General features: G+C 43.3%; 1 protein-coding gene across 2 annotated transcripts; it reads left to right on the forward strand.

The window, feature by feature from the left end:
• Nucleotides 1-831: 831 nt before the first annotated feature.
• Nucleotides 832-3,443, forward strand: PRR15 (proline rich 15). 2 transcript variants are annotated; one of them, XM_038161420.1, is made up of 2 exons: nt 832-1,166; nt 1,515-3,443. In XM_038161420.1, the coding sequence occupies exon 2, from the start codon at nt 1,524-1,526 to the stop codon at nt 1,884-1,886; it is 363 nt and encodes a 120-aa protein (XP_038017348.1). In that variant the 5' UTR covers nt 832-1,166; nt 1,515-1,523; the 3' UTR covers nt 1,887-3,443. The 2 variants fall into 2 exon arrangements, with proteins under 2 accessions (XP_038017348.1, XP_038017338.1); XM_038161410.1 differs by having other exon boundaries at nt 878-1,009.
• Nucleotides 3,444-18,173: the final 14,730 nt, after the last annotated feature.

An 18,173-nucleotide genomic window follows, 5' to 3' on the forward strand; every position in this document is an offset into this window, starting at 1 on the left:
GCCATCTTTTATCTCTGGAAGTTTGTGCTTTATTCCATAGGAGAATTTTTTTGCTGTTCATTTTAATTGATATGATAGACAGTTTGGAGTGAACACTTTCAAGTGTATGCGTCCCTATCCAAAAGCCTTTGCCTTTGAATAGGGCACTCTACAGAGGAATGTAAGTGCATGCCCCAGGCTCCTCTCCCTCAGTAACTTGCATCCACAAATTTCCATACTTCTTATCTTTATGGGCTATTCGGGGAAGCTGCAAGTAGCAGAAGCTGATCTGCAAAAGAAGATGGGGCTGAAATATGTTGCTTTCACACACTCTTCTGCACCATCATAGGCATCCTTGAGTAGCTCACTGCTGATGGGAAGGGCGTTAGGAATTAAACACATTTTACATGGCATAGCTCTCCAAAGAACAAATAATCAGTTTTGACACATGGTGTGGCACTTTTTTTTCCTTTCTGGATGAATGAAAAAAGACAAAGTCGTTTGTATGGTCATATATCCATCGCCACACAGAATGTCCCAATACAAAGTGAATTTAAATACGAGTACCAGACTACATCGTGTGACCTACAGCATCACTCGTTTTTTAAAGAAGGGCAGTCAACCACAATTCTATTTTCTTCAAGGCTCTAAAATACCCACCCACGCACATCCATCACGTGCACAAACAAAAAGCAGTGATATTTTGTTTCAGCCACGCACGCTGGCAGCACCGCGTCCATCTCGGCAGCCGCGGATCTCGGCCGGCCCCTCCTGCCCCACCCCGCGGGAGCCGGGCAGGTGAGCGGGAGCCGCCCGGCCCCGGGGCTGGCCGGGCCGCCGCTCCGCCCACGGGGGCGAGCCGCGGGGCCGGCCGGCACCTGCCGCCGCTGCGCTCCGCGCCGCCCCGCACAGCCGCCCGGCCGCCCGCCCCGCCGGCCGCTGCCCTCCCTCCCCGCCGCGCCGGGGCACCGCGGGGCCGCGATCCCCGCGGGGCAGGAGTGCGCTCCCGCAGCGCCGGGCGGGCCCGCAGGTCAGTGTCGCTTCCCGTACCTGTTGCGCAGGGAGCCGCCGGGGCGGGGAGAGGAGGGGAGGGAGCGAAAGGAGCCCCATCGCAGGAGCCCCATCGCAGGAGCCCCGAGACGCGCCGGGCTCCCGGCCTCGTCCCGCGGGCAGGCAGCAGCCCCAAGGTACCGGACTTCGGCTCTGCTTCTGGGTGTGGGGGCTGGCGAGTGCAGGGAGCGGGTCCCACGGCCCGGCTCCGGGGCGTCATTTACCTGAGACTGTGCGAGCCGCGCACGGAGCGGGCGGCGCTTCCGAGCCGCTCGACGGGGCGCAGAGCGCTCCCCCCGAGCCCGGCCGCCCGGCCGCCGGCGCAGGACCCGTCCCTCCGCGCAGGCCGCTCCCGGGCGCCGGGCACACCTCCCCGGCAGCGCTGCCCGTCTCCCGGTGCTGGGCAAGAGGAGTCCCGGCGCCGACCGAGCGCGGAGGCGGCGTGCCCGGCTGCCAACCCGTCTTCGCCCTCTTCCCCCCCGCAGGAGCCCGAGATGGCGGACAGCGCCGCGGCCACCGCCGCTCCTCGGGCCGGCGTGAAGGGCTCGGCCGGGCCCTGGTGGAAATCGCTGACCAGCAAGAAGAAGCACAAGGAAGCGGCGGTAGCCCCGCCGCACCCTGTCGCCAGCGAGACCCCCGCCGACACCCCCAGCCCTGACGGGCGGGAGGAGCAGCCGGCTCCCTTCGGCAGCGGCGACGCCGCGGGAACCGCAGTCGGCAACCGGCGGAGCCTCCGAGTGTCCCATTCGGGCCGCTTCAAGGAGCGGCGGAAGGTGCGCACCTCGCTGCTGGCCGACAGCCCCGAGGTCTTCGACGGCGGCGGCGCCCCAGGCCATGCCGCCCAAGGGCCCGAGTAGCCCAGGAGGACCTTGCCGAGGAGCTGCCACTGGATGGGTGGCCGGAGAACTGGCGGGACAGGCAGCCGCAGTGGGTGACTGCCCCACAGCTGGGCTCGGACCCATGGGTGACGTGTAGGCAGCGGCTTCCCAAACCCGGACCGGACACTGCGGGGAGCCCGGCAGCGCTGCCAGGCCAGGGAATCGCGTGCGCTGTGTTACACGAGCACCGCCAATACCGAACCCCTGGATGACGGGACGATGTGATTGTCTTTTTAAAAAAACCACAAATAAACTCCCCACTCCCTGTACTGTGGTGAGCGGACTCAAAGGTGCTATCCCAAGGCCGACGGTGGGGTCTCTGAACCTTCCCACAGCCCTCGCCAGGAGCCAACGTGCTGACTCTGAGGCGTGTGACCCAGTTCCTTCTGGCTCTCAAGCCGAGGAGGCGCTTTGCTGCTTTCATCTCACAAGCTGTCTTATCGAAGGAAGGGGGGAGCAAAGTGCTCTTATCTAATTTCAGGGCCGAGGACCTCCGGTGGTGCCGAAAGTGCGCCAGTCCTGCCGTTAGCCACAAACACATCTTCCATCCCTCCAAAGAGAGGCATTGTGAGGAGCAGGCTCTTGCCTTTGCCCATGTCCCACACCACATCGTATTTACATATGGAAAAGGCAGAACCGTGCTGGTATTCTCCCTCTTCTCGCTGTGTAGTACTAAGCAGGTGTTTCAGAGACTGGTCCCTCACTGTTCTGTTACAGAGGGAGGCCCGTGTTGTCCAGCAATTCACGCTATTTACCCAGGGGATACATAATTTTTTGCATGATTGGTGATAACTGGGATAATGAAGCTCCAATGAAGAAATTGTGTGATAAGATGTAAGCATTCTTTTGGGACATGAGACCAGACCTGGAGAGCACAAGCAGGGTTGCAGTTCTAATGTGGAAATAGGCTTGGGCACCATTGGAAGTGTTTACTTTTTACCTTGTCTGAGGCTTTTGAAGCAAGGTTAAGTGTCCCGGGATTTCTTCTGATGGTGAGATAATGTGCTTTCACTCAAGTAGTTATCCACTCCCTCTAAGAGCTCTTCGATTTTATTTTTTTTTTTTGACAAATTAATAAAAGCCAGATTTGTACTGGTGTTGTGCCTTAAAGAGCAAAATCAGCTAAAAATACTTGGCAATTACACATTTCTTGATAGTAGGTGATGTAGCAACAACTGACTTATTTATTTTAAATGCATTTGCAATATGCTTTATACTGTTAAAGTGGTTTTAGACTTTTTCTGAATACAAGATACTACATAGTGGCAGGCACTGAAAATTATTTCCTAACAGTCAAGTATTACGCAGTTATGATTTTGTTTGGTTGTAACTAATCATTTGAGGTCAATTAAAAATAAAAAGACTGGAAAGGAAATAAGAAGTGAGTTCCACTTGAAAATATGGATTAAACCAGCCACTGACAATCACTGAAGTGTTGCACTAGATGCTGGGCAAGTGCCCCGTGGTTCAATGTGCACAATAATATGTAATGAACCTTGAAAGCTCCTGTGCAATAAACTCAGACAACGTAGCTGCTGAGGTGCTCCCTGGTCATTCACTCCTTCAGACTCTGGAACCCAAGGACAAAGGGACTGTGGTATCAAATCTATTTCCATGAAATCTTTTCTTTTTTCTTTTTTTTTTTTTTCCCTCCACCCAGTATGTAGATACATGCTTTTAAAATTTCCTTTAGTAAAACTGCAAGGTACTGGATTTGGACTGCTTTTTTATATCGCTGACTCCATGCTGACCAAGAAAAGATCTCTGTGGGGTGAGGGGAGGTCTTTAAACTTTCTCCTCAGGGGTGCTTTTCTTATGGGAGGCCTCTTCAGTCAAGGGACATCTGAAATCCTTCTCTTGAGAAGAAGCAATCAGAGCAAACCTAGTCATGGAAAAAGAGGGGTAAGAGAGAAGGGGGAAAGTTTAAAAGCTGGAAACAGAGAGGTGGATGGTGAAGAACCATATTCCAGCTACAGTTAACCCAGAATGGGACTGGGGAGGAAGGAGGCACCAAGGAGTGCATTTGCTGCCAGGGTTGTCATACTACCTTTGGAGGCCAAACTGTTTATGTTTATCACAGGCAGAAGTATTCTGCCTGTGTTTATGTATTCTAAAGTCCAAAGAAGTGTTTTTGTATGTGTGTGTGCCCAAAATGGAAGAACGAGTAAGCAGAAATTGCACTTATGCATTTCTTAACTCCTGCATCTAGTTTGGTGTGAGTTCTGTGAGGGTCAGATCCTCAGAACTAGCCAGAGGCAGGAGAATGAATGCAGACTAGTGTTTTATATATCTCATGTAGATGCTTTTTTTTTTTCATTTTTGATTCTTAAACTGTTGTGAAAATACAGTTTCCTCCTCTCTTCTGTACCTCAAAGCTGCCTTGTTCTACAGTGAACCTCTGTTTGCTCTTTGGAAATGTCTCAAGTTTGTTGTTTGCAAGTCTTTACCTAGGCACAAGAAATACCTAGTTTGGGTTTTATTTGAGAAGTCTGGTGTGCTGCTCAGATGGCTGCTGCTAAGGTTCAATATCATGGCTAATATGTGACTAAATACTAGCCATGTCTTAATCCTTGCTTAGGATACTTTCATCTTGGAAATTTGGTCAGAATACAAAGTCAGCAAATGCACGAAAAATACCTCACAGTGCTCCTCCATCTTTATCCTGACCTTGAGCTGTGGGAAGGAGACGTAATTCTATCTTCCTGCTCAGCCAAATCCTTGCTTCAATGAATATGATAGCAGCCACTGAAAAACTAGATCCATGAGAAAAAGGGCTAGCTGCCTCGGCTCACTTTCCCTGCCCTCTGTGCACAGCAGTACCTGCAGCTCAGTGCTCACCCACGCAGCAGGGCCAGGAGGAGGGAGAAGGCTTCTTGGCCACAACCTGTTGCACAGAAATAGTCCTCTTGTTTCTCAGCCAGAGCACCAAAAAAAGCTTAAGTAATCTGTACACATGTAAATTAATTAAGCTGATACAGAAAAAAAAAACCCTCGCATTTTATGGAGCACCTGAATTAATGTTTTTAACCCTTGAAGTGGAAATAATTTCTTATGTATTGGACAATACTTGCTCTAACCATTGTGCATTTCTGGGCATTGGATTATTAAAAGGCAGTTTGCACTCTTAGTATGGGTATTTTTCTCATCTTCTTTTTATAAAGATCATGGATCAGAAAGTAAGTTGAGGAAAGAGGGTGACTGAAAAAGTATTTGCTGTATATTTTTAAAAGTAAACAGTGACATCTTGACAAAATAAATAGAAATAAGTAGATGAGGTGAACCTCAGCTATGTCAGTTATAGTGCAATTTTCTTAATATTCTCCCAGATACTAAGGATTGCTGGTTTGGGGCAAAAGATAAATATTTAGCAAATAGAATGAACTTTTCAAATAAACTTGCAAAGTGTATGCTTGCTTATTCCTACTCTTGCCAAAACTAAAAATAAATCTCTGAGTGGTTGCCTGGTGAATCATTCCCTGCTATTGTAGGTTGGTCAGTCTGGACCTCAACAAAGATTATAGGGAGCACCTGCAGAAAATGATCCTAAATTGGAAATGATGGAATAAATGCCTTGAAAGCCTCAAGACTTCTAACCTCAGATGTTATGTCAGGGTATGACTTAAACTGAACTGGAAGAATGGAGAGGAGGCCTTACTGTTGGGAGGAAAAGAGGAGTCTTCACTGTTTGGAGGGTTGGTTTGGGGTTTTTTGCGGGGGAGGGGGGAGGGGAAGGGGTTGTAGGATTTTTTCGTTTGGTTTGGTTTTGATTTTTTGGTTTGTTGTTTTTTTTTCTTTTGGGTTTTTTTGGAGGGTTTTTATGGTGATGGTGACGTACTTTTTTGCTTTGTTTTTTTCTTAGTTCTCTCTTCACTGTAATGGCACCAGTGATAATTTTATATTTAAAATATCAAGTCTCTTGTCCCTGAGCAAGATAACTTCATATGAAGGCAAAAATCTGAGGGACAGAACTCCTGGCCTTGGCCTGGCCAGTGCAGCTGGATGCTTGACCTTAAAGTCCATGTTTAATTTGGCTCATTTAAATAGCTGATATCAGAAGACAAGCTGTTTCAAATGCAGCCACAAACTGGAAGCCCATTTTGCTGCCTTTTGGGATTCTGTCTGGTAGGACAAAACAAAGAAACCCAAACATGGTATTTTCTAAGATGTGTTTTAAAAGCTGGGGCAAGAGAGGGTTGGTTATAGAATGACATTTGACACCACATAATTACACCATTTTGAAAAGCAAACCTTTCCCCTTCATCTCTAATTTATTGTAAATAAGATGGGGAAACCTGCTGGCTCTGATTTTTCATTTCAGAATACAAAAAAAGAGATAAAGTTGTTCAATTTTATAGACACAAGCAGTAGTGAAGTCGTTTATCAATTTTATCCTTAATGATACATCTGAAATTCACAAGTAGCTCTAAGAAACAGTATTTGAATGTAGTCTTCAACTAAAGCATATTGATTAGCAGCTGCAGCTTATGAATTTGATTTACTGCCCATTTTATCTAGATAAAGCAATATGACATCAGATAATACATGTTTTGGGGATAGCAAGTGGCTTCCCATGATAGCTGTCGGGCATGATTTTAAGAAAAAATCTACCCTGGTGAGTAATCCTCATCAGATCAAAACATCAGTTTTCTTGTGAGTTAAATGAGAAAGAATGGTTCTTTTCAGAGTATTAGTGACCAGACTATCAGATATTTTGGGATGTGGGAAATAAACTTGATTCTCAGACACAGCCTGTGTGTGCTGTGAATCCCTGCTGCCTGTTTGCAATGTTTCAGGTCTTTCCCCTCATCCAACGTTTTTGTTCGTCGTGGTAGTTCCTTTTACATAAGAAGGTAAAGAGCATTTCTCTCCCCATTACTGAAAATAAGAACCATACCTTTGTATGCCTGTTGAAGTGAAAAATTCGAGGCAGTGTGCACTTGAACTTTGGTGACTCACCTTTTTTTTCCCACTGCTGACTTAAGATCATTTTGCTTTCCGGGTCTTTGTTCTATCCTCAGTCTGTAAATGTTTGAGCAGATAAACCATCCACTGCTCTCTCAAGAGCTTCAGTGACAGGAGAGTGGGCAGCACAAGGGAAAAGTTAAAATAGATCTGTTTCTGGGCTCTTTCCCACTGAATTTTTTTGAACAGGAGCAGAACTAAGCTCTAGTCTTGATTCTGGAACTATGACTACCTGGGAAACAGGAGGAGCCTCATAGTCTGTGCATTCTTGGTTGTGTTTATCTTGGCACGTCCTTTCTGTGACAAGTTTCCAAAAAACAGAATTGGTTCACCTGTCCTGTTTAACATCATTGGGTTCAGGACTAGGAGCATGGTGTAAACTTCAAAGAGAAATCCTGCCAGCAGTGCTTCCTAGAAATGCTGTAGCTCAGACCACTGCAAAAGTGGGAGGAGGAGGAGAAAAAAAAACGTATTTTCTGACTTCTCTATTCTTGTCTTCTTTTTGTGTTATACCCGTGTGACAATAATCTCCTTGCTAGACCCTAAAACAGCTAGAGAAGTAGAATTTATGAAATAGGCAGATGTACAGAATATACAAGGGCAGCATTTTACACTGGAATACATTTGAGGAAGAGACAAGCCCATGGCTAGATACTGCACTGAGCATTTAGGGGTAGTTTAATTCTTCCTGCAAGGGTGGCAAGTTATGGTTTGTTCCTGGCTCAATTCTCCACTGACTAACAGTAGGTAGGACAATGTCTCTAGGTAATATATTAGCTATCACAGGTGTTAATTAACATCTGCTGAATTGCCTCTGAAATGGCAAAGAGTGAGAAAGTGAAGAATCACATTAGAACAGCAGACATTGTGGAGTGTGACTGAAATCACATAAGCTTTGGAAAGCTGAGGTCCCACTTTAAATGATCAGTTGAAGCACTTAAAATATTATATGTTTTTGTTGATGACAGCTATTTTTTCTTAATCCATATATTTTTATTTTTCTGCTGTAATAGTTTACCATACAGATACCTTTTTAATGAGTATTCTAACACACTATGTATTACCTCTCTGGCTTTATTGATTGCTTTTTCACTTTTTTTTTCTGCTGAAACAAGAATCTGGCTGAGCTCGTCATCTGCAAAAGATTTCCACAAAAATTAGAAGATAAACCTATGACTTATGCATAAATCTAAAATCAGATTCGTAACCTTGCAGTTGTGGAGTGCTCTGGAGAAGTGAGCTCACCTGAAGACTGATCCTTTCATCTTCCTGAAAAAAAGGCATCCATCATCCCTACTTTAAAGAAAGAAAATGCAGGAAATAGGGCTAAAGTAAAGCTCCTAAGTATGTGAACAAAATTATGCATCTAGTCTGAGAACAGAAGTCAGACTATGCCAAAAGTACCTAAGAAAACCAAGGTGTAAAAAGTGGAGGCAAGAGTGTCAAATGGGATTTCTAAAGATTAGAGATTTTTAGATCTCTAAGAGGAACCTTTGGGTATGTGGGAATTTTCACATGACTTAAACTTAACACATCACTGCACAGCAACTTCCAGGGCATGGCTGAGACTTCAACTAGAACCAGAGATGGGCAGAGGTGGAATTGCATCTGTGGCATTGGTGTCCCACTTGCACACGCAGAAAAAACAATTCAGTTACATCCTAAGATGTGTATGTAAACTAGTGGTGTGGGAATGTGTCTCCCCTCATGCAGCTGCAGATTTCCAGTGTGGTCAAAGGGTCACGTAGACAAAAGCACTGAGGTGTCTTATTCCATTTACTTCAATGGTGTCTCAGTACCCTTGTGTCTCTAAGCTTCAGTAAAACCTCATAAAAGGGGAGTGTAGTTACACAAAACTGTCAAAATTATACTAAGGTGAGAAGGTAAAAAAAGGAAAATTTCTGGTTTATTTACCAATTCAAATGGAGTTAACAATGCAAAAGAGTTGCCTAATAACATATGTATTTTTTATTCTGTATTTTCAGCTGTTTGTGATGAAGCAGTGTAGCTGCATTCTCCCCTCCTCCCTGGTATATTCTTGCTTTCCAGCTGCTATTTGATCTTTTCCAGTCCACTTGAAATTATTCCTTACAGAACCTCAGCCCCGTGTAGCATTTCGGCAGGGCTATTGTTCTTTTGTCCACTGCCTGTAGATCAGCTTTTACTGCTAAACAGCTTCTTTATAAAGCCCAATGAAACCTTCTCTCGTGCTTTTGTTTGCATTGAGAGCAAGACCAAAGGTTGAAGAGGGTTTTAAGTCCTGAGGTGTGCAGAGCAAGAGCACCCCCATCCCTCCCTGAGTTTCGGTGTTAGTTACTGCTTTGGCCTTTACCTGTTTTGCTTTGCCAGCCAGTATGGGACACACCTTCACACAGCACAATAAAAACCCATTTAATTAAGAGCTATTCAAGGTCTTTTTAAAAATATTTGCTTCAACAAATGCCTATGTCAAGCAGCAGTCATATGACACCTTTCGAAACCCTTTAATCCAGAGTAGAAACCAACAGCACAATTTTAACTTGATTTTGGGTCTGAACCATCACTGTAAAGGTTGTCAGGGATTTTTCCAAAGGCTAGGCAAAGGTCAGTTGCCAAGGCTTTGCTGGTCCTTTATGACATTTGTGTGCTCTATAACAGTTCCTACGAGTGATACCAAAAAGCACCTGCTATTTGGGAAGAGGCAAAAATGGCAACACAAATTTGGCTTCTTGAGATTGGCAGCTTCTGCATGCACATGCCCAGTGAGCAGTAGCAAGTGGGATATTTTCAGGATATACACCCAGCCTTTGGTATCTGCACATAAGATGCCAGCTGCCAGAGCGTGTGAGGGATTTGCTTTTAGACATGGACCTGTGCCAATCAGCATGCAGGAAACATTTTGAAAATGTTGTCCTTCCTGTCTTGCTTGGGAATTGGGGCATCCCTGCACACCCCGTGTGACTCCTCAGTGGCACTGGGCCTGAGCAGGCTGAATCTTCTGCATGTCTCCTAGAGCACCTTGGCAGTCCCTTGAGGGGAAACAGAACTTGCTCAACCTGCAAAATGGGAAGTAAAAGCTACTACCAGCAGTGTTAATGCCACAGGGATCCTGGAGAAGTGCCTCTCCATCTTCTTTGCCAAATCAGAGCTGCTTGTGGGAGCTGTGTTTCTGCTGCCTATTGCTGTGACAGCTCTACCACCTGCTTTCATCTGCCTTTAAGTAGCATGGCAATGTCATTTGCCATGTTTGACAGATTTTAGAAGGGGTGGGATTCACTGAAGGCTTGACTAAGGAGAGAACTAGGAGAAAAGTGATTTTTAGGTAATAAAACAGGCCTAAATTTATGGGGAGGGATTCCCTTGTCTAATGCCTGTATCTGTTGATGAACATAACTAATAAATTCTTGTTAGTATGAGTGGCAGGATCTTATCTGAAGATGCAGCTGACTATGGGGAACAGATCTAGCTGCCCTTACTCTCCAGTAGGAAATGGTGTGTGCTCTGAAGGACTTTAAACCCGAGGCTCTTCATCCTTTCTAATGGATGAGATCCCAACATGTGGAGAATGTGCAGCCTTTTCTGTCATGTAATTGGTTTTTAAGGCAGGCACGTTGGCAGTCCTCCTCTTATGCTTATGGCAATGTATTACCCATGTGCCATTTTAATCCATCTTCCTTACAGCTGCTCTGTTAGCTTGTGCTGTTAATCTTCACCCTGAACTTGCCCAGAGGCTATTAAAAATATGCCTGAAGATGAAGATGCCTTGTGGTATCAGGTAGTTAAAGAAACCTGCCCATCCAATAGACTGGGAAGATTTATGGCCCCAGGTATCTCTCGTGACAGAGGTAGGGCTGAGTGCCCTCAGACATGAGGGAAACATAATTGAGGGAGCCACCTTCCTTGTAAGTGCTTTAAATGTCAGCTTAGGAATCTCAGTGCTGTTGATGGGGCTCAAAAACTATTTGGCAAATTCCAGTACAAAGACAGTGTTATAACCCCCAATGGGAATTTCTCAAACAGTCAGTGTTGATGTCTTGTCAGAAGTGGAAGAGCATAGCAGAAGAGTTATCCCATGTTCATCCTATTCAGATGAGAAGGCAAGGTTTGTTATCAGTTACTGTCAGAGGGTGCTGGATTAGACGAATGTTCGGTCTGACCTGGTAAAAACCTGTGTCTTGTTAAAGAAAAAATGAAAACAAGCTCTATGTCTTTGTGGAAGGAATGGTGCTGGCACAAGAGTTCGAGAGGCAATCCTTGGCTCTGGAGGTGGCCTTGGTGAAAGCATGATCCAGTAGAAAGGTAGGCTACAAAGTACTCATGACTGTCCTTAGAACTTTCACCCAGCACCTAAGCTTTGAGTTTGGAATGGAGTCCAAACCTGAAATTCCTTAGGGAGTATGGCTTTGCTATCACACAGAAGTAATTTGCACCAGAGCAATGACCCTTTACAAAAGACTACAGTAAAGGTGCACTTGTCAGGGCTGGTTTTTTTCTGGTTCAAACCTAACAGGTACCTTTTGCAACTGCTACAATGACCTATAACTTTGCCATATTTTATCTATTGTGGCTGTACTTTTTCACACCATATACTTTGTTCAAAGGCAGATAGTATTTCCTAAATGCTTTTGAATTCCTCTGCATGGGAGCTGCATGAACAGAAGGGATGGCTTTCTGCTCCTAGGGGTGAATGAGTACTTGGCAGGAGCTCCCATGCCTGCACTAGAACATGAAGTATCTTTAAAATGCTTTGTCATGTTCAATATTTAAAAAACCCAAAACAAACCAACAATAAACACAAAAGACAGCTCCAGGCATATGCAGGGTGAAATGGCATGCAGGTGTTTATGGCAATTAAACTGTCCAATGTTCAAACAATAAAAAATTCAGAATTACACTGTAATAGACAATGTCCTTCCTGCTACAGGGAGGGGCTGATGTGAAAGGCTTTTCACCCACATCCCTTGGGAGGTTTCATCTCCTTCCCAATGGAGACACCCAGATCTGTCATCTCCAATGCTCCCTTTGCAGTAGAAGGTAGCTTTTACACTCATGTACTCTTTCTAATGAGTCCAGATTTTAAACTTACATACCAGGGGAAATATTTTTAAAATCAGTTCTGTTGTAACCTTAAGATGATCTAGAGAACACCCTGGTAAAAGTGTAATCTGCAAGAAGAGTGAGAATTTTACAGTTCAAGCCATGTGAAACTGACCCTTTCATGTGTACCTAAAATTGCTAGACATTGATCATTTCCTGAGCTGATACATAGTAGCTTCTTACAGTTTATGTTCATAGTTTGTGTTTTTATGTCTTAGTTGTTAGAGCATGGTGACAATAATGCCAAAGTCATGAATTCAACCCCCTATGGGCCATGCATTTATGAGCTGGACTTGATCCTTGTGTATCCCTTCCAGCTGAGAATATTCTGTGATTGTGTGGAATTCCTCAGCAACAGCCTCCAGTCTCACAGAGACTGGCTGTCTTTTTACACCACTGTAGTAAGCACAAGGAAAAAAATCACTAAAAATGCTCCTTTTGTCATTAGGTACTTCACAATCCGTTTAGAAAAAAACTAAATAAAAACCAAAACAAACAAACAAACAAAAACCCACAAAACCTAAAACAAAAAAAAAATCCAAAGTTTTCTTGAAGGAACTCCAAGTTCCTCTGGAGCAGGGGCTATTGTAAATTGCATCACCAAGTTAAGGCAAGGAAATCAGACAACTGACTTTTAGTAACTACTGAGATTTTAACCTGTAGGAATTGTGAATCCCAGATGCAATCTGCCACTCACAAATTTTTTTTTTCTCACCCTCCTATGAGTTTGAAAACATGCAGTTTACAAGCTTTATTTGTTGGGCACTGACAGTAGCTGCTGCTATTAATTCTGATTCTCTGTCAGGAGTGATCCTGTTTGGAGGATTTAAGCTTTCCATAACACTTAAATCTTTTGCTCTTTGATGCATCAGTCTTCACACTCACTCTGCCCTCTGAGGTCTCGAGAGGCATGCTGAAATTGCAGACTGGTATGTCAAGGGAAAACACAACCAGGAGATTCCAAGAGGTTTTAATCAGGCTTTTAATTATGTTAAACATAAATATCCTAAAGCTTTATGCATTAGCAATGATGGTATAAATGTTAATTTTCATGTTTGCAGGCCTTCCTCTTGACAGTGACGACCCAGCTAAGGACACAACTTTCACAGATTTTCTACAGGTGTCTGCTACCCACAACTAATAACACATTGTTGGATTAGACTAATTATGCTTAAATTTAAGAGTACTGTATATAACTAAATCAGGAGTAAGTCAGGCCTATAATTTTATTAGATTCTTTGGGGAGGAAGACTTAATCTGATGTTCTTAATACTTGTGTAAAAGTATGTCTGAGTCCTTAAGGCATTACAAAGAATGAATTCTTGTCAGAAGTGGTGGAGAGCATTAAAAAATAGCACACAGGCCTCTCACCAGTTCACTGTATCAACACAGTTTTGTCTTGAGCCTGGAGCAATCTCAGTGGGCACCAAAATAGTTTTTCATCTCTCTCTGCAACCTTCCCTAGTAGCTCCATTCACAAGGTGGGGTTGCTGCTGTCTTCTGCTCAGCTGTGTGTAGCTGCCATGGCATGAAAGGTTCTTGACTCTGTATTCTCCATGTAAGGCTTTTTGATTTTCCATCTGCATGTGCTGAGTAGCTGTGCTTTTTCCCGGATTAGAAAAGCCGATCAAGGGATGTTTCCCACCCTGCATTCATGCACACTGCCCACTCCACAGAAGGGATGGTACAAGACCCATAACCCATTGACAACATGCTCCTGAAAATGTCCAAGGCAACTGGAGGGAGAAGCCAGAAATCTGCAGGGCAAAGTGTGTCTCTCCTCCAGACAGAGCAGGGGAACACAGTTCATTTTTTGTGATTTTGCCATGAGTGCTCCAAATGCTGTTGGTTTGGACTGTCAATTGTGCCAGATCTGGAAGGTTGAAGGAGCAGGAAGACCAGCAGCTGAGGAGCAGAACATCATGTGCTCTGTGTTGGTCACAGATGCAGCAGGGTAACCTGCCAGAAAGGAACAAGGCGTGACAGTATACTGTCTTCAGAATGACATCCATTAATGAACAGGTTTGGACACCAATATTTATGGATGTTGTGCGCTCTTTGACAGGCAAGCAGTCTGCTTTAGTATGGTAAGAAAAAGAGCCCACTAACAAACTGGGGGCAGGGTTGACACTCATTCTGTCTTTTATTGTCATTTGCATTATAAGCATGACACAATGCCTAAAAACAAACCCTTTATTAGCATTTTAAGTAGTAATGTACTAAAGCTAATCCTGATCCATGGCTGGTGGATGAAAGGACATTTAATTTCTAAATTGAGAAAAGCTGCTAAAGAAAGAAAAACTTTCCTATTATACTGTTGATATCTGATACTCAGTGGAGTATACCAACAGTCCCTGCTGGCCTCAGAGACAAGAGAACTATTATGAGTTTTTTCGGCTTTTCTTGTCCAAGATTTATATTCAGAGACATCTTGATTTCCTGCTGCTTTGGAAAACAAATAATTACTTGCAGATACATGCAGAGGTTTACTGGACCATAGAACTACATGTCTAAAGCAATGTTTTAACTTCAGTGTGCAGCAATCACCATATGTATTTTAAAATTATACCTATTTGACTGCAGCATCCAGAGCAGTTATGTATAAAGAAAGACATTTCTTTTATTCTTGTGTGTGAAAACTGAAGCTGTAAGTATAAAAAGGGTGTGGATTTGAAAATATGTCTTCCACAGCAATCAAAATTGAGTGGAACAACTCCCTTGTTACTTGGGCATAGGAAAAGGAATATTCCTCTCATGAATCAATAATATTTTAAATGACAAAACTTTTAAAGGGTAATAAATGGTCAAGTGCTGGAAGTGGTTCTCGGTGAAAAGGCAGTGGAGGGCAAGGTGACAAGACTATTGATTATTCAGAAAAGTCAGAGTTCAAACTACAGTCTCAAGAACTGATAAATAAAATGACAGATGTCAGTACAGTAATGGGTCCGAGGAAAATAACCCTTGCAATGGTAAACTCTCCAGAAATTATCACTATGCAGTAAAGAGAGCTTGAAACTGTTGTGTTGGCTTTTTCTTTTCAGCAAGAATGCCAGTTCAGTACCCTGTGACAGTCCAGAAAGATAACTCAAATGTTAAAATTTGTCAGTAAAGGAACCGAGAGCAAACATGAAAACTGCAATTCATGACGTGACCACAGTGTGACTGTCTAAGGTGGTTCTGGTCCTTTTTTTCTGTGAAAAGATGGTGAGACTCTAGTCTAACAGGTGTGTAGAAAGGTGAAGAGGCTGTTATAGGTTTGGAAAGGTTTTTGTTCAAGATGAGATTAGACAGATTTGCTTGGGTAAAAATAGTGACATAACAGACATAACACACAAATACATAATCAAAAACAGCAAAGAAAAGTGAGCAGAACACCATTATTTTCTCTCTATGCAAAAGCTTGAGAAAGCTGGTTTAAAGAAGTTTGGAAGTATTCTTCACAGCCAATGGATTAAGATGTGCAACTCCTCACCATAGGGTGTTCTGGAGACAAAAAGTATAAGTTGAGGAAAGTGTTATGGATAAATTTGCAGATGAAAAAAAAAGCTATCAGAACTATTAAAATACAAAGATACAGATTAAATCCCTCTCTTGGGTAGGCCCTAGCTAGTCTGGTAAGATCTGTGAGGATATACCAGAGGAAGTATAACTGTGCATTTGCTTTATTTTTACACTCCTTTCCTAAACATTTGCTACTGGCTGCAGCAGAGCCCAGCTCCCAGCCTGGATGGACCTTTGCTCGGATCCAGTGTGGCTGCACTTGGGCACCATAAATCTGTCTGTTTGAGAGGCAAATACTGAAATTAAGTTTGTACATCAGATAGTGCTGGAAAATACATCCTCTCTTGTGAGTCCCATAAAAAGTATACAAGCCATCTATCATTCCCTTGTAAATATATGGCAGGGAGCTATTTTAAAACAGCACGATGTGCTCGTTATCTATGCTCTGTCAGACTATTGGTACTAACTCAGTACTGTTATATTGCCACAGATTATGTTATTTTCATAACACAGGTCATGGCAGAGTCTTGGCGCCAGAACTTAGGATAGCTTAAAAGATTATTTCTCTGTTGTAGTCAAATAGTTGTTCTGAGATCAAGGTCTTGCTACCAATTGGTCTGGTTTAACAAATTCTTGTATAGGATCTTAAAAATTAGGATATGCCTAAACTGCAGGTCTGGGGTGCATTAGAGTTCACAGTTTTAGATTAATCTCTGAAAATAAATCAGACTTCAAAGAACTAAGATTTTGCCAAATATTACCAACCTCAATAAATTAACAACCCTAACCCTTGTGTTAGAGAGGGCTGAGAAAAGGGTTTTTGTTTTTTTTTCATGATTAGAGAGAGATCCAGACTAAAGAGTGACTTCTTTTTAAGAGAGATCAACCACACTTTCCCATTTATGTAGTAACATTCATTATATGAGGAATTCAAAGTGCTTTACAAACATGAGTTAGCTAATGGCTGTGAAGCAGATAGACACTGGAGTAGCCTCATTTTTTAGAATGAGAAGACTTCCCTGAAGAAAATTTAAGTGGTTTAAAAAATTTCCCCTGGCAAAAGGCAACAGAAAAGTTATTTTTGTGAGCCTTTCCTTGTCTCTGCTGTGCTGTATTTTCACATTATTTTTATATGTTGTGCTTCGAATTAAGGAAAGATTAAATACTTACTGAAGGAAAAGCTGAGACTCCAGCAGTTATTAAAAAAAACAACACCTTCCTGTAGCTGTGGTTGAGTTCAACTGAACTTCACTTTCTATAATCCTGTTCCTGTTGGCAAACTTCACTTCTGCAACTGCATTTCCCATGAGCTCATTACTCACAACAATGCCACCCTCTGAAATCCTAAGTGCTAACTTAGAAATCCCTCCTTTCTCTGGAATATTCCCTGCAGGTTAAGTTCACGTACTTTCAATAGCAAAGGCATTAGTCACTTATCAGCATACATTACCTCTTTGAAAGGGGAGAGAGAGTGCAGCATTTTGGGGAAGCCGGAAGCTGGCAATTCAGGTGGAGCAAAGCTGGTGTCTGCTATTGCTCTTTGCTATGGAAATGGATGTTTTGGTTCAGCTGGAGGATCAGTAACTGGAGACGTTTTAGCAAACAGGCTTTGGGGTTGAAGACAATGAATTACTTCACATTCAAAAAAAAAAATATATATAAAACCTCATGACCAAAGTTTCAGTGGAAGACAACTGTGCCCCTGTGAAATGGATGGTGAATGTAAACAGTGAATGCAAAAGAAGGGCAAGAAGGGAAAGCTGAAGGAGAGCATGGAGGTAAAGCTGGTCCTGATGAGTCACGTAACTTCACTTGTCATCTGCCAAGTTCTGAAAAGTGGGTGGGAAACGTGGCCTCCTGGTAAATGGATGGGATATTTCCAAGAGAAATCAAAAGGCAGAAACAAATCCTTGAACTGCCAAGCTCTGAGCTGGTGGTCCTGGCTAAAATGCTACATTCTGCCTCTTTGTTGGCAGTTCTTTTTCTCAGGAAAAACTGAGGTCCTCCTTGAGAATACTTTAAATTACTTTTCGAGTTGAGTACCCAAACCATGAGTCACTGCTTCTTGCACTAGTTAGTGATCAACTCATGCTCATGCATCTGTTTATATGCCCTAGTGTTTCCTGTGGAATATTCTCCACAAAGTACCAAGATATGTTTCAATGTCTTCTATTTTAAATTAAGAACATTTCAATGAAGAAAAGCAACAGAAAGAAGGCTCTCAGAGAGAGACAGAACAAAATGTGGAACTATTCTTCTTTAAAGTCCTTTTCCTTTCATGGTGTGACTGCTGTAGGCTCTCTGTTAAAATGGAAATGTTTAGAAATGAGTCCCAGTATTTTCAGGGAGTTACAAACAGCACCCTTTAAAATTAAAAATCCTTTATTAAAAACAATGGACCGTTTATCTTAAAACCTTTCACATAATGCAGAGGCCAAGCAATGTTTTACAATTGAGCTTCCCCACTGTCATCAGCAGGGAAAAAAAGCATGGAATTCCCCTAGCTGTTCTTGAAATATCTCTTCTAAGTTTCAGCTGACCTCAAATGCAGGTTTTAAGGAACTGAAGGAAGACAGGGAGGAGGTTAGTCATCAGTTAGAGGGAAATGGTCAGTAGGCACCATGGGAATATGGCTGTTAGGAAGATTTGTTCTAGTATGGCATTTACCAGGAAGGTAGTGCAAAGACTGCACACAAATGACAGACTGTGGTAGCAGAACAACCAGGG

The sequence above is a fragment of the Motacilla alba genome, chromosome 2 (assembly GCF_015832195.1).
Source record: "Motacilla alba alba isolate MOTALB_02 chromosome 2, Motacilla_alba_V1.0_pri, whole genome shotgun sequence".
Lineage (NCBI taxonomy): Eukaryota > Metazoa > Chordata > Aves > Passeriformes > Motacillidae > Motacilla > Motacilla alba.

Excerpts from the sequence above, each read along its gene's own strand:
- PRR15 (XM_038161420.1), top strand. The coding sequence starts at position 1,524 with ATGGCGGACAGCGCCGCGGCCACCGCCGCTCCTCGGGCCGGCGTGAAG.